This window comes from Panthera leo, chromosome F3 (assembly GCF_018350215.1).
Source record: "Panthera leo isolate Ple1 chromosome F3, P.leo_Ple1_pat1.1, whole genome shotgun sequence".
NCBI classification, from domain to species: domain Eukaryota; kingdom Metazoa; phylum Chordata; class Mammalia; order Carnivora; family Felidae; genus Panthera; species Panthera leo.
The window spans coordinates 8,931,063-8,945,078 of record NC_056696.1 but is presented as its reverse complement, the minus strand read 5'-3'; the positions used below and the strand labels follow the sequence as shown (position 1 = coordinate 8,945,078).

Here is a 14,016-nt window from a genome sequence, read left to right as displayed (position 1 = left end):
TTACAGATAAGGAAACCAAAGTGAAAGTAGTCCGTTGCTAACCCACAACCAGACAGATCAACAGTGGCAGAGCCGAGATTTAAAACCAAGACGACCCGGACACCTGGGGGGCTCAGTCGGTTAAGCATCCATCTTCAGCTCAGGTCCTGATCTCACGGTCTGTGGGTTCGAGCCCCGTGTCAGCCTCTGTGCTGATAGCTTGGAGCCTGGAGCCTGCTTTAGATTCTGTGTCTCCATCCCTCTGCCCCTTCCCTGCTCGTGCTGTGTGTCTGTCTGTCTGTCTGTCTCTCTGTCTCTGTCTCTCTGTCTCTCTCTCTCTCAAAAATGAATAAACATTAAAAGATTAAAATAAAACAAGACCACCCAACTGCAGGGCACGTTTCTTCCACTTCACACTGGCTCCTGAAGAAAAAGTTTACTTGCCAATCACAAGGAAGGATGTCAAATAAGAAGGCTCCCAGCCTTACTCTTAAGAACCCAGCTAATGTCACAAAGCTGCCATTTTCCTATTTTTTCAGTAAACGGAAGAGCAACTTCTTCTCTCTGAATGGGCTCCTCAGCCAAAATATCCCAGCCTGGACCAGGTGGCAATTTTAATGAAACTGGAACCAAGTTCATGACTGTCTGTTAGAGCTCCAATGTCCTGAGACCTTTGTTAATTGAATTAGACACAAGACAAAGGGAAAAGAGGGTAAGTTAAATTTTCATATTGCCTTGGGCAAATGGCAGAAAGAAGTGGGCCTTGTTTTCCCTAAGGAACCGGGTACCCACTTTATCATTTACAATTATTTTATAATTAGATTGGTATTTTGTAAGACAGAAGTCCCTGTCACCCTGACCTTCCAATGCCTCCTTTTCACTGCTATGAACGGGGGGAGCAAGAGCTTGTTTTCCACAATTCTGTTTTCAAGGAGACTTAACATTTCATATATCACTAAACTATCCAAATCCAAAACATTTCCGTATTCTCTGCAGTGATCACATTCCATCACCAATACCACCTAAAAATACCCTGCTTTCCATCACTCAGTAGAACCACAAAGGCTATTAGAAGGCAATAAAATCCCTAGATAGCTTCTCTTTCCTACATCTGCACTCTCCCCTGATCAATTAGATTCACGGAGGCTGGAGGTGGGAAATAAAGGAAATAAAATTCAGGCCACAAATCCTTATCTTAATCTCACAAATAGCACTGACAAGCAACAACTGGTGCGGGAAAAGCTCAACCGTGGAAGGCTTTCCGGCTCTGAACTCAGGTTAATGATTATCCAAAATCCATCATTGAATTATTACTCATAACATGTCCACTTCTCAGCAAAAAATATCATAGATGACGGTTCTATTCTATCTCAGGGCACATGTCAGTATTTATGTTACTGAGGGGAAAACAGGTCTGCATTTGATTCAGACAGATTAAATTCATATTTATAGTAGACAATATCCCTTAGTCCAGAAAGGAGCTTTCAAGTAATCTAATTCTAGAAGACAGTCCATTTCAGAATTTTTGAGCAATGGCAAGACATTTCTCGTGGTCCCTGCCTCCCACTGACGTCCCTAATTTAGAAATCTGAAGGTGTAAAGGCTCAGACCTTTTCTGATGACCTATTCGCAAGCACTCCTTCCTTTTCTCATGGGTCTTTCTCTTATCACTTATAAATTTACTTCATCAGCACCCTAAACCCAGAAAGACTAAGACAAGTAAGGTTCAAAAACGTCAACAGTTGGGGCGCCTGGGTCAGTCCATTAAGTACCTGACTTCGGCTCAGGTCACGATCTCACAGTTAGTGAGTTCAAACCCCACATCAGGCTCTGTCTACACGGAGCCTGCTTCAGATCCTCTGTCTCCCTCTCTCTCTGCCCTCCCCTGCACTCTCGCTCTCTCTCTCTCAAAAATAAACATTTAAAAAATGTCAAAAATTATTTTTGATAATGGAGTTCAAGGGGGGGGGGGGATATTGACACCCTCAAGGTTAACCAGATTGGACAATCCTAAAGAGACAAATGCACTGAGTTAATACAGAAAATGTCAGCTAACTCGCCACTAACCGACTAGTAACTGTCTGTGGCTCAATTCCTCCCAAAGAAGAAGCAAGTCCTTCCCCTTTCTTATGGGTACCTGTACTCTTATGAAACAGACAGACTTCACAAATAGCTTCCAAAGGCAAGGTCTAGGTCAAGCCAATCAGCATGGGCGATCGTCCTATGGGGCTGACATCTCCCACTGCATCTTTCTGTAGGAAGGGCCAGTGGGCCCCTCTTGCTCTTCAAGAACAGAGCAGTCGGTCCTTAAAGACTAACCTTTTGCCACACCACATACACAGCAACATATTGGACCCCATGGCACACAAGTTTAAAAGCACCCTTTCAAGAGCATATGCGTAACACGCACCCAAACCAGACTGGAATCTGCTCTCTTCTCCAAAAGACATCATTTTATCTTTTACAATGAAACTGAGCATCATCTCAGGGAAAACTTACCTTCACATTTAGGTCTGTCTTTAAAAGAAGAAATTAAAAGGAAAAAGCAACTGGAAGGAGAGTGAGCACGTGGGAGATGAAGAGAGGAGAGGAACACAGGACAGAGGAGAGGACAGGTGAGGTGAGGGCACAGGACAGAGGAAAGGGCGGGTGAGGTGAGGTGGGGTGAGGTGAGGTGAGGTGAGGGGAGGTGAGGTGAGATGAGGACACAGAACAGAGGAAAGGACGGGCGAGGTGAGGTGAGGGTAAAGGACAGAGGAGAGGGCAGGTGAGGTAAGGTGAGGGCACAGGTTTGCTCCATCCAAAAACACATTCATCCCACCAAGGTAGTGAATGGGGAAAATATTTTGATTTTCTTTTCTGGCCATTGAAGCATAAATAGCTGCTGCAGTAATAGCAAAATTATTGGTCATTGTGAGCAGTTCTGCTGGTGAGAGGCCGGCATTCCAGACCATTTGAAATACTGGCCCCAAGGTGCCCTAGATATTTTGTGTTTCAAATGCGGGAATGTCAGCTGTTGGACAAAACGTGATGTATCCTGTCTAGTGGGCAGCATGCTGGCCAGACACCGGATTTGGAATGTGTGTCCCTGCACCCTGGGTTCTAGCTCGGCCGTCCTCCACAGCCAGTGCTGCGTCCAGAACAAGGATTCTGCCCTGTGGAACAGAGCGAGAAGGGAGCAGTGTTTGGGCCTCATCAGCCAAAGCCAAAACCTTGTTCTAGTACCTGACTTCGGCTCAGGTCACGATCTCACAGTTAGTGAGTTCAAACCCCACATTAGGCTCTGTCTACACGGAGCCTCATCAGCCTGCCCGGATGGAGCCTAGAAAGCCCGAAAATTAAATGTGGCCGAGACTCATATCTTACGAGCTTTCAAATAAAGTGTTCTCAAATACATAAAATGGCATAATGACTCTAACTTAATCACTTGCTTATGAAAAAACAGTGTTATGAGCTGAAAAATTGGTAAGGCATATACTGTGTCCGTATGGATGTTTAAAATGTACTTGACATCAAATGAAGCCTACAAAGACCCTTTCTTTTTAAAATTCTTTTAGTGAAGTGCAAGGTTATATTAGTTTCAGATGTACAACACCCTAATACATTACTCTATACATTACTCATTGCTCACCACCCTACTGTCGTCACCATCTGTCACGATACAACATTATTACAATATTAACCATATTCCCTATGCTGTAGTTTTCATCCCTGTGACTTATTTATAATTGGAAGTTTGTATCTCTTAATACCCTTTACATATTTTACCCCATCCTTCCACCTGAGATGCCTCACACGAAACCAAAAGGCTGCTCACAAACATCCCAGGCCGACCTGCAGGTCCCAACCCTGACCGTGAGGCAGCACCACGATTGTCCATAGCCTGCACCACAGCAACACTCACTCTGCCTGGAGCATCATCCTTCTACACACTGTATATTTTTCCATAACGTCACTATGGAATTCTCCATGGAAAGAGACCTTTAGAATTCTCCCATCATTTGGAGGAACTCCTATAATCTGGATGAGAGTAATCACAAGAGAGAGACACATCTGACGAACACAAGAAACGCATGCATCCCAGCTCTTGTCTGTGCATTCCACTTTGCTAACCATTCACTGTTCCCCTCTCTCACAGGAATGTGTTACTACGTGTCATTCATAGCCTACCCAATAAAACGGAAACGCACATACACGTCTTTAGTGTGTGTGAATCACCACAATCCTGGTGCAAACAAGAGGTGGCCTGCGGGGGAGGGGAAACAGTGAGAACACCGGTGAATGTTTCTAGCTCAAAACCTATTTCCAAGAACTATGTTTCAACAATGAAGCAAAAGTGGAAAACTGGCATGAGAGGATAAAAACAGCAATTTATCCACTCTCTCCACTGTTACTGAGCAATGTGCCATGGTACCCAAGTTCTTTTCTAAACCTGTGATTGACTTCTTGATTGTTACGCATTTGTAACCCAGTGCTTCTTCCTTTAAGCAGGTAGAGATGAAACATCCTAGTAACAGATACCAGTCCTATACGTCTCTCCAATTACTTTGCTGTTCTTCACATTAAAATCTAGCCTCTACTGAAAATATAAATATAAACAAGATGCAAGAAACAGGGGTAAAACGGTCACATGAAACCATGATGTCAGGTTGTATGTCTCCAAACAGACATGGGCCATTTTGATGTGTGTCTTATTATATAAATTATCTGGTATTTATACATTATTCTTTATATCACAAATACAAAATATGTGTGCTTGGAGAATAAATAAAAGGATAGATAGGCAATCCATAATCAAGCATTATGAGCACAATTTACTGAACTGAGTTATTTTTTTTGTGAAAATGATTTAGCAGAGAAATATTTTCTAAAAATAAATTGTGTCATTAATACTAAACACAGTAATAAAAGGAGGGCAAAATAAGTAATACAAGCATTTCCAAGCTTAACCAACAAAATGATAGTGTTGAAAAGAATGAGGCATTATACTCTTTCCCTGAAGACATAGTCTGTTAACTTACCAGTAGCCCTAGCAGCAATTTGGTGGTCACACAACTTACAGAGCAAATTCAAAATTAGCACTAAGAAGCTCAGGTACCCTAAATAATCTAATAACTATTTCTAAAACTCCTAGCCTCATATTTTCATTTATTCTCATAATAATTGACTAAATGAGACACACAGATTCATGTCATATTACGTTTATTTCTAATCAAGATAAGCATTAGGTGTCTGATCAATGTGACCCTAACCTTCTATAAGGAACCAGAAAAAGAATATAGTGTTTGACCAAACAAGAGTAGCTAACTACTGTAATTTTACATCCAAAAGTCCAGCTTTCCACATGCACGTGCCTAGAAAATAGAACTTATGATTCTCATCTCTTGCATATTTTAATATTCAAAGCATACCAAACAATAAAAATATTGTAACTTACTTAAAAACACATAACTGCCCTCCAAACAGCTCTTCTCAGAACGAATTCTATTTAGAATGGGCAAATATCCAGTTATTTCGATCGATGTAGCAATACAATCATAATAATTTAGGCTCAAGTGGATTATGTTCTTGATTATCCAGTTGGGATGCTCTAGGTCTAAAATAAGCAACTAATCTCCAATTTTTATTTCCTATCATACTGTGTTGTCCCAGACACAAAAAACTGCATTCACAGGTACACAATACAACACTGTTTGTATGGCTAAAGAGAAAAACAACTAACATTGCATCAGGATGTCCATTCACCTTCACATGAAAGCAATACCAATATTGCCTCAAACACATACTCGTCACCATCTCTCGGTGATTTGGGCCCACATAGAAGAGGTTAGATTTATCACAGGTCAAAATAGCAGACAGCTTTTCAGCTTTATTCATGAAAGACCATACACAAACTCATCCTGGACTCCTCAATGGGCTCATGCTAATTAAAACCTTTAACAATTTTCTTGATTCCAAGGTATGACTTCCTTTTCGTTATTGCTAATGTTAACCAAAGAAATCTTGCCCCATAAGCGCTACAGATAATATGCTAAGGAAAAATAATCCCAGCATAAAATGCAATTGAAACGATTGGCACAGAAGTTAAATAAAGAATATTGCTTCCTTAATTTTAGGACTATTGTTGATTATGACCAGAATGAAGTTACCTAAGCAACCACTCTAAAGCACACACAATATTCAAATGCATCTTTATTATGGTGGCTCAGTGTCTAGAAGTTTGTTGCTGATAGCTGCAATAAAATGTATAAAGCTATCAGATCAGTTGGTGGCAAGAAAAAAAAAACAACCATAAACGTTTACGTACGATTCATATGGCACTGGAACATAAATACCCATAAACAAAACCATAAAAATAACCCAAAGTAAAAAATAATTTAGGCTAAGACAAAAAACAAACCAAAAAAAAAACACACACACAAAAAAAAAAAACCAAGAAAAGTTTAGTCGCAAGTAAACTGTTAACACCAACCATAGATTCACAGGCACATTAACTCTTGTTGCTGAACTGCAAAGTGGTCTTTTCATCTCTAAAATGCGATACCTTTATACCACCCTTATAACTCAAATGCTTAGGGGAGTATACGAAAAAGCTTCTGAAAACTACTACGGATGCTACAAAATCACAGGTGTAACAAAGTATGTGATGCCCAGACTTGCGGGTACTGCTGATGGCAGGTTAATCTGCGTGAAGTCGGCCGGGAAGCTGAGGGAGGAGTACGGCCAGCCTCATTCACTTCACTGCGTCCCTACACACTTGAGAATCTCAGACCATCTTCAAGTACAGTGTGCGTACTTTGTGATTTGGGAAGTCTGAGGCCACAAAGTTAGTACATATTCCGGGGAGAAAACAAAATCAAGGAAGACAAAAGTTTCCCTTTGTTCAAGAAAGTGAAGAAATCCTTACCTTTCTGTACACCAGCATGTTGGGTGATTCATCCGCCACCCCGTTGCTGGTCTGCCCGTAATTATTCCCCTGGGCCATGTCACCCCACACTTGGTCAGCTCTCAGGCACTGGAACGATCGGTCTGCCCTGCAGAGGGTTAGAGAGACTTCAGTGAGATGTGAGTGGTGGTGCTCAGGGGGTTGACTTGAATCGTCTTCCTAATCCACAGCTCCCACACCGGGCACACTTGCCGAGAGGCTGGCTGGAGGAAGCGGCACAGAAACAGATTTTTAAAAATTGAATATACACCTACTGTACCCCCAGGGATTTGTGAGAAATGACAGTCTTTCAGTTAGAATAGTCATTGGGCTGTGGTTTTAAGTGACTTGATCTTCTGGATACTCGTTTTCAAAAGTGTTTGAGGCTCACCTAAAAAACCCACGGCTACCGTTTCCGCGCTACAGAGAGTTCTCTGGTCCCCAGTACTTGCATAGCGACTTGATGATGTTTTCCCAAAAGGGCGGAAAGGCAGTACCCTGCGGCGGCACACGCGCGCCTAGGTATCCGGCTAGTTTCCCCGCAGGCAGCGCATCACACAGGCCCAGTCCGCGTGCCGTTCTCGCTCTTCATTCCCCGGGTCTCCCTCTGGGAGCCGGGGAGCTTCGCCCACTTGCACCTGCCCGGCACTGCCCGCCACTGCCCGCCACCCGCTCCCTCCTCTCCACTGCACTTCGGAAGTCAGGAGGGAACCGTGCCCGGTCTGTGCGAAAAGGCACCAGAATCCGTCCCGAACACGGGACCTGGTGGGAGCCAACCCCTCGGGCCATTACCTGGGTCCCCGCGCGTGGCAGCCCGGCTGCAGGAGCCTCAGAGCAACCAGCCCAAGCGGAGGAGACCAGCGAGACCCAGCTCCCGCCGCCTGGCTCTCCGGGCGCCACAAATGGCAGCAGTTTCAGCACCGCGGACCTGGGCGAGCGCGGCGCCCGCAGCCCGGCAGGGGCGCGGGGCTCCCGGGGCGGCCGCGCGGCGGGGCGCCGAGCGAGGGTGGGTGCGGGGCGCGCGGGGAGGCGCCGCCTCCTCCCCTCCCACCTCCCCTATTTACCTCCTCGGCCAAGGTCACGGCCCCGCGGCGTCAGCCCTCGCGGGCGGGCTGGGTGCCGGCGCTGTCAGCTGGCGGCGAGCGGAGCCCCGACGCAGGGCAGCCTCATCACACTCGGCGGATGCGGAACCGCGCGGCTCAGGCCACCGCCGTCGCCGCCGCCGTGCACAGGCCGCCCCGGCAGCCCGCCGCTCGCGCCCGCTCCCCCCCCCTCCCCGCCGCCTGGCTGGCCCGCTCCCGCCGCCGCCTCTGCTCCCGGGCGCGGGGACCAGCCGAGCGCGCGCCGCAGGCGAGGCGCCGGCCCGTGCGCGCGACTGGGGAGGCGGGAGGAGGGGCGGTCACGTGGGCCGGGCGGCCGGAGGCGCGGGCGCCCCGAGGCCGCCCCGCCGCCCGCCCTCGCGCCCCGGCCCCGCGGGCGCACACCCCGCGCGGCCGCCGGTGCGGGCGCCGCGGGCGGCCTGGGGGCCCGCGCAGAGCGGCGAGCGGCAGCCGGAAGGGCAGGGCGGGCGCGCGGATGCAGGGATGCAGGGCTGGATGGAGTCCCGCGCAGCCGGCGCGTTTCATCACGTGCCTGCTGACTCCGCTGACAGTGCGAGGGCAGCGGATGATTGATTATCGCTGTGCTTAACTGACGGCGGGGCGAGATGCCGGCGAGTCCTGGGAGGCGAGAAAATGGCCAGGACCGATGGAGCCCTGCGGCCCGCCGCCTGCGGCTTTGTCGGCTTCGTCCTAAGTTTGAGCAATGGGAAGCGATCTGGAGGCTGCCCACTCGAGCTGGAAGCCTCGCCACCTGTGAAACCGAAGGGCCACCCATCCCCCGTGCGCGCCGCCTTCTTGCAAGGGAGGTGCTCAGAGGACCCACCTCTGCGCCCCTGCTCCCACCTGCTGCAGGTTTCCAAGAGGCCCTGGGGTGCTGATCCCCCAGAATTATTCCTCCAAGTCGATGGCATTAATTCCGCTGTAAGGGTTGGAACGACATGAAGAAGCAAAATCAGTGTCGCCCCAATTATAGTAAAGAAACGTGTGTCTCTGGCTTTCTGGGGCAGATTTGGGAAGCTATAAATATCGAGTTTGCTTTCTTTCCTCAGCTGGGCCAGGTGTGGCCCAGAGAGAGAGAGAGAGACAGGATAATCAAGACAGCCCCTTCTCAACATCCTAGCTGCACACAGAATAGAAGTGACCCCTGGTTGGGTCACCAGAGCCATGTGGCCCGGTGCATTTGCCCCAGTCCCATCTGGGCAGGCAGGTTTCACCCAAGGGGCAAAGAGTTCTCTAACCTCTGTTCTAAGCACTACAGGGCAAAGGTTCCCATCCCAAACTGCTTTGTACACACCCTGGTCTGACCCATCTCCCTCTCTTCCCCAGTTCCCCAAGTTTCTCCATTGTGTGCTCTGGAAAGTATGCTGTTTTGCGTCAAAACTGTCATTTCATTTTTGTTTTTTTCTCTAACATTTCCTAAACGTTCTGTTCTACCCGGAACCTACCTCTTCCCCCTTCAGCCCCTCTCTCTTCCTCTTTGCTCAGTCTACTTCTGGAAAGCTGGCATGAATGGGATTAATAAATTTGGAAAGAATAATTGGGTATGCTCACTCAGCTTGACCACTTTTCCTCTTAAGGGCAAGCTGCCTGAGGGAAGCAAGGTTTCTCCTTTGCATCAGTAGACAAAGGGGGCCCTGCCCGTGCTCAGCACTGATGGACCATTTTTATCAATCAACAAACTAGCATATAGAATAGAGCCAACTTTGTATATTTTATGCATGAGATATAAAATACACCCCAGATGCTTGGGACCCCATCTATCCATCCATCATATAGATAGAACATCGATATCTATACCTGGGTCTAGATCTAGATTATCTTGCATAAGTTATCTATATGTAGGTATAGACATGTATAAAATCTCCCTTGACATACTTTCCGCTTATTTTTGCCCTATTTTTTTGGCTTCTTTGGCACCAAGAATGTCTTCTGCTTTCATTTTGTCCTGAACCTATTCTATCCTGCTATCTCCATGCTACTAAACCAATGGTGAACGGTCAATTATCGTATCAAATGGCTTTTCAGCCGTTGTTAACGTTGATCTCTTTCACATTCTCAAAAACGTTCTACATTTATTCTCCTCTGCATTTTTGGTTGCTATTTCTCAGGCTATTACTTGTTTCTCTTTTGCTTTTTCACCCTTAAATTTTGGAGTGCCTCAGATCTCAATCTGTGGGACTCTTCTCCTCTAAATTTACATGCATTCCCTAGGTGGGCTAAATCAGACTCACATCTTTAAATGCTACCTAAATAGTAATAACTTCCAAATGTATACTTTAATGTAGGTCTGTACTCTGAAATCCAGTCGGTCAACTGGCTCTCCACTTGGATACCTAATTGGTGTCTGATTCAGCTTTATGATAACAAGGATATTGTCTATTTAACTCATTGCCATACATTCCAGGCATAGGATAGTTCCTAGCCCACAGTAGGTGCATGTTAACTAAATGAATCAATGTATCTAATAACAACAATCTGATACATAATCTTTATATTTAGTAATGCATTGTTTACATTATTATCTCATTTAATCCTCTAAAACCCTGCAGAGGTGGTTATAACTGTTATCTCTTTTACATCGATGCACCAATAGGGAAGGAAAGGATCAGACAGGTTAAGTAAACTGCCCCATACAACCCACATAACCACTAAGTGGCTGTAGTGGTTTGTGCCGTGTCAACTTGATTAGCTGGAACTACATTTCCCAGGATGCCCTTCCTTGTATTCAAGCGAGGAGAGGAATTTGTGCAAGATTGAGAAAACAGTGAGGCTGCACCCAAGGAACATAGCACCTTCCTCTCTGGTGGCCTTTGCAGTCTGTGTGTTGACATGTACCAAGTCCCAGAAGGTTCTAGTATGTCCTTGCTCTCCCTCACTTCACATTCAGGTCTTCCAAATTCATTCCCCTCCTGAGCAATGGTACCCCCAAACACTTCATAAAAGACTGAATGTGGACCTACAAAGGCAGCAGCCACACAAAGACCACAGCTTTCCACTGACTTTCCTGCCAGCCTCCTTTAATGGTCCCCCTCCTGCACCTGGCCATGCCTGGCTCCCCAGCTTCCCCTGTAGACTTCAACTTGCCCACCCACTTGCTGAAGACCTCAGGGGGGTTAATAGTGTCTTTTTTTCAGATCTTCCCATTCCTTCTTCTGGAAAATAACTTCCCCAGCTTCCCTCACAATTGTATAAGCTCTTGTTCCCATAATACTCCCCTTACTCCATTGCGTTCACAGTGTTTCTACTTCTCTGACTGAGTTCTCTACCTCTCTGGCAGAGCTCAAATCCAAGTCTTCCTGGTACTTTTCACTATTCCACAAGAAATCCAAGTTACAGAGACAAAAACCTCGAAGCCATTGATACATGAAAGTGCAAAACTGAACCACAGAAAGTGTGAAAAGGGTTGATATTCCAACCAGGCTCTTCAAGGACTGATAGGAGGTCTACCTGAAAGGTGACGAGGAAAGGAGTTTCCAGTCAGGCACAAAGGCAAATTATAAAACCCATTAGGACAATGACTATAATAAGACGACCACTCATTGAATTCATGCTGTCTCTAAACACATTAAAAATATTCTCACCATTTCTGACAAAATCTACCCCATAAGCTATGAAAAGAAACTGATGTTCCAGTTAGGAAACTTGACTGTGATTGTATACTTTCTAAATATCAGAGTCTGGACTCGGACACAGCGCTGTGTGACTCCAAAGCCCTATGAAAAACACCTGAAAAGTGCCTCTAGCTACAGAATGAGTTTTTAAAAATCCGAGGGTCCCCCACAGAGATGCCTGTCATTCTACTGTCTGCTTCCTCTCTCCTGGCACCTGTCTTCCCTCCACACACGTAACTCACACCTTTCTCACTGGGCACTAATAACTCAAGATGGCTTATGGCTACTTATGGTTGCAAGGCAAATATCATGGAGCAAAACTCAGGGCAGAGCATGATTCACCATTTCTTCTTCTGTTACTGTTAAGCCTCATTAGACGGATCGTAATTTGTGTTATTGTGCATTGGAAGCAAAATTATGTCTTATTACCTTAATACTCCTGGGACTCACATTTTTTTTCTTATCTAACCTTGAGGGAATTAGACTAGATCATCTGGATCTTAGAACATAAGGTTTTAATATGTTCTTTTGTACTTTCCTCCTACATGATGGCCCTTTATGTTGTAAACAGCAAACAACATGGATATTGTGGCATGTCTTTCTGTTTCTTTCTTTCCAAAACCATGTAAATATGTGATCCTCAGCTAAAATCATGTTTTTATCATTTTCCTTGTGGACCTTATGTTTTGTGATATTTCTGTCAAACAAATTAAATTGTAAGATGTAATAATGCATCCATTTTTTCCATTCCAGATAAAACTCCAAGGACCAGGTAAGAGCCCTGTTACTTCACTAGGTGGATAGAATTTCTCCCCAAATAATGGCATTCGTGGTTTTTGTTGTTATTGTTTTGTTTTTTGTTTGTTTTTAGCTTCAGCAGTCTTATCTTGGAAAAAAATAGAATTTGATTTGTTTTTTAAATACTGGACATAATTTCAGTAGTTTGTGAGGACTGTTGTAACAAATTATCACACACTAAGTGGCTTGAACAACAGAAATGTATTGTCTCACAGTTCTGGAGACTAGAAGTCCAAACTCAAGGTGTGGGTAGAGGTGGTTTCTTCTGAGGACTCTGAAGGAAAGATTTGTGCAGGGCCTGTCTCCTTGGTTTGTAGGTCACTGTCTCTCCCTGTGTCTCCTCACACTGTCGTCTGTGTTTGTTTCTGTGTCCAAATCTCCCCTTTCTATATGGACATCAATCATATAGAATTTGGGTTCACCCCACTGACCTCATTGTAACTTGACTACTTCTCTAAAGATTCAATCTCCAAACCAGGTCATAGTGTGGGCACAATTTAACCCATAGCAGCAGTGTTTATTTTTGCAAATCATTAGGGGCTCCAGAATTCCCAAACTGTGAGCTACTTCCTTCCCTCCTTTCCTTTTTATCAGTTGTGCATGAAAGTGTGTTTTTTACATTTTCATTTTTACGTCATACATACACATATATAACATAAGTATATGTTTTATAACATATACATATGGTGTGTATATATAAAGAATCTAAAGAAATATATGTGACTTTTGCCCTCAAGAAGTTTCCATTCTTTTTCAGAGGATAAAATTTCTCTTTTTTCTCACAACTCACACACAGACCAATCTGCAAATCCAGTTGGCCTCTCCCTGCAAACTACGTCCAGAATTCTCACCACCTCCTCTGCTCCCAACCTGGTTTAAGTCACAATTTAATCTCTCCTGGGTGAATACAATGACCCAATTGGTTTCTCTGCTCCCATCCTTCCCCATCTACATCTGTTTTCAATGTAGCAGCCAGTGATCACTTTAAAATGAAGCCAAGTCACTTGTCCATGTAAAACCCTCCAAAGACACCCCATGTCACTCACATCTTCAAAAAGCCTCATGCTCTGATACCATGTTACCTCCTCTGACCTCAGTTTATGCTGTTCGCCTTCTTACTCACTCTGTTCTAACCACACTGCCCTCCTTGATTCTTTAAACACTCCAGGCATGCAGCTGCCACAGCTATTTGCACTGGCTGTTCCTACTGCCTTGAATGCTTGTCCCTCAGATACTGCTCCCTTCCTTTCTTCAATTCTTTACTCAAATGGCATCCTGTCATTTGATGCCTCTTCTAGAATAGTGAAGCCTATTCTACACACCTTAATTAAGATTATATACTCTCCTTGTACTCCCCTCTCTCATTACACTGTTTTATTTGCTTTCGGAGCATCCATCACCTTCTAGTATACTGTACTACTCAGTTACTGTTTGCTGTCTGTCTCCCCCTACAAGAAGTAAATTCTGTAAGGTCAGGGATTTTCCCTCTCCTATTCATTGCTGCATTCCTGGGGTCTAGAACAGAATACGGCATATAATTAACACCGAATAATTATTTGCTGATCTCTTGTGAATAAATCCATGAACACGATTCTGTCGAAAG

General features: G+C 45.1%; 1 protein-coding gene across 5 annotated transcripts in view; it reads right to left on the bottom strand.

The window, feature by feature from the left end:
- Window positions 1-8,137, bottom strand: part of RGS7 (regulator of G protein signaling 7) — a 515,497-nt gene extending 507,360 nt beyond the window's left edge. For 4 of the 5 annotated variants that reach the window (XM_042925199.1, XM_042925201.1, XM_042925206.1 and 1 more), the window contains exons 1-2: window positions 7,969-8,137; window positions 6,887-7,013 (exon numbers count right to left, since the gene is read on the bottom strand). In XM_042925199.1, coding sequence (XP_042781133.1) covers window positions 6,887-6,964 — 78 coding nt within the window. In that variant the 5' untranslated portion in view covers window positions 6,965-7,013; window positions 7,969-8,137. The remainder of the gene's footprint in view (window positions 1-6,886; window positions 7,014-7,968) is intronic. The other variant, XM_042925200.1, reaches the window with a different exon arrangement.
- Between the last annotated feature and the right edge of the window lie 5,879 nt (window positions 8,138-14,016).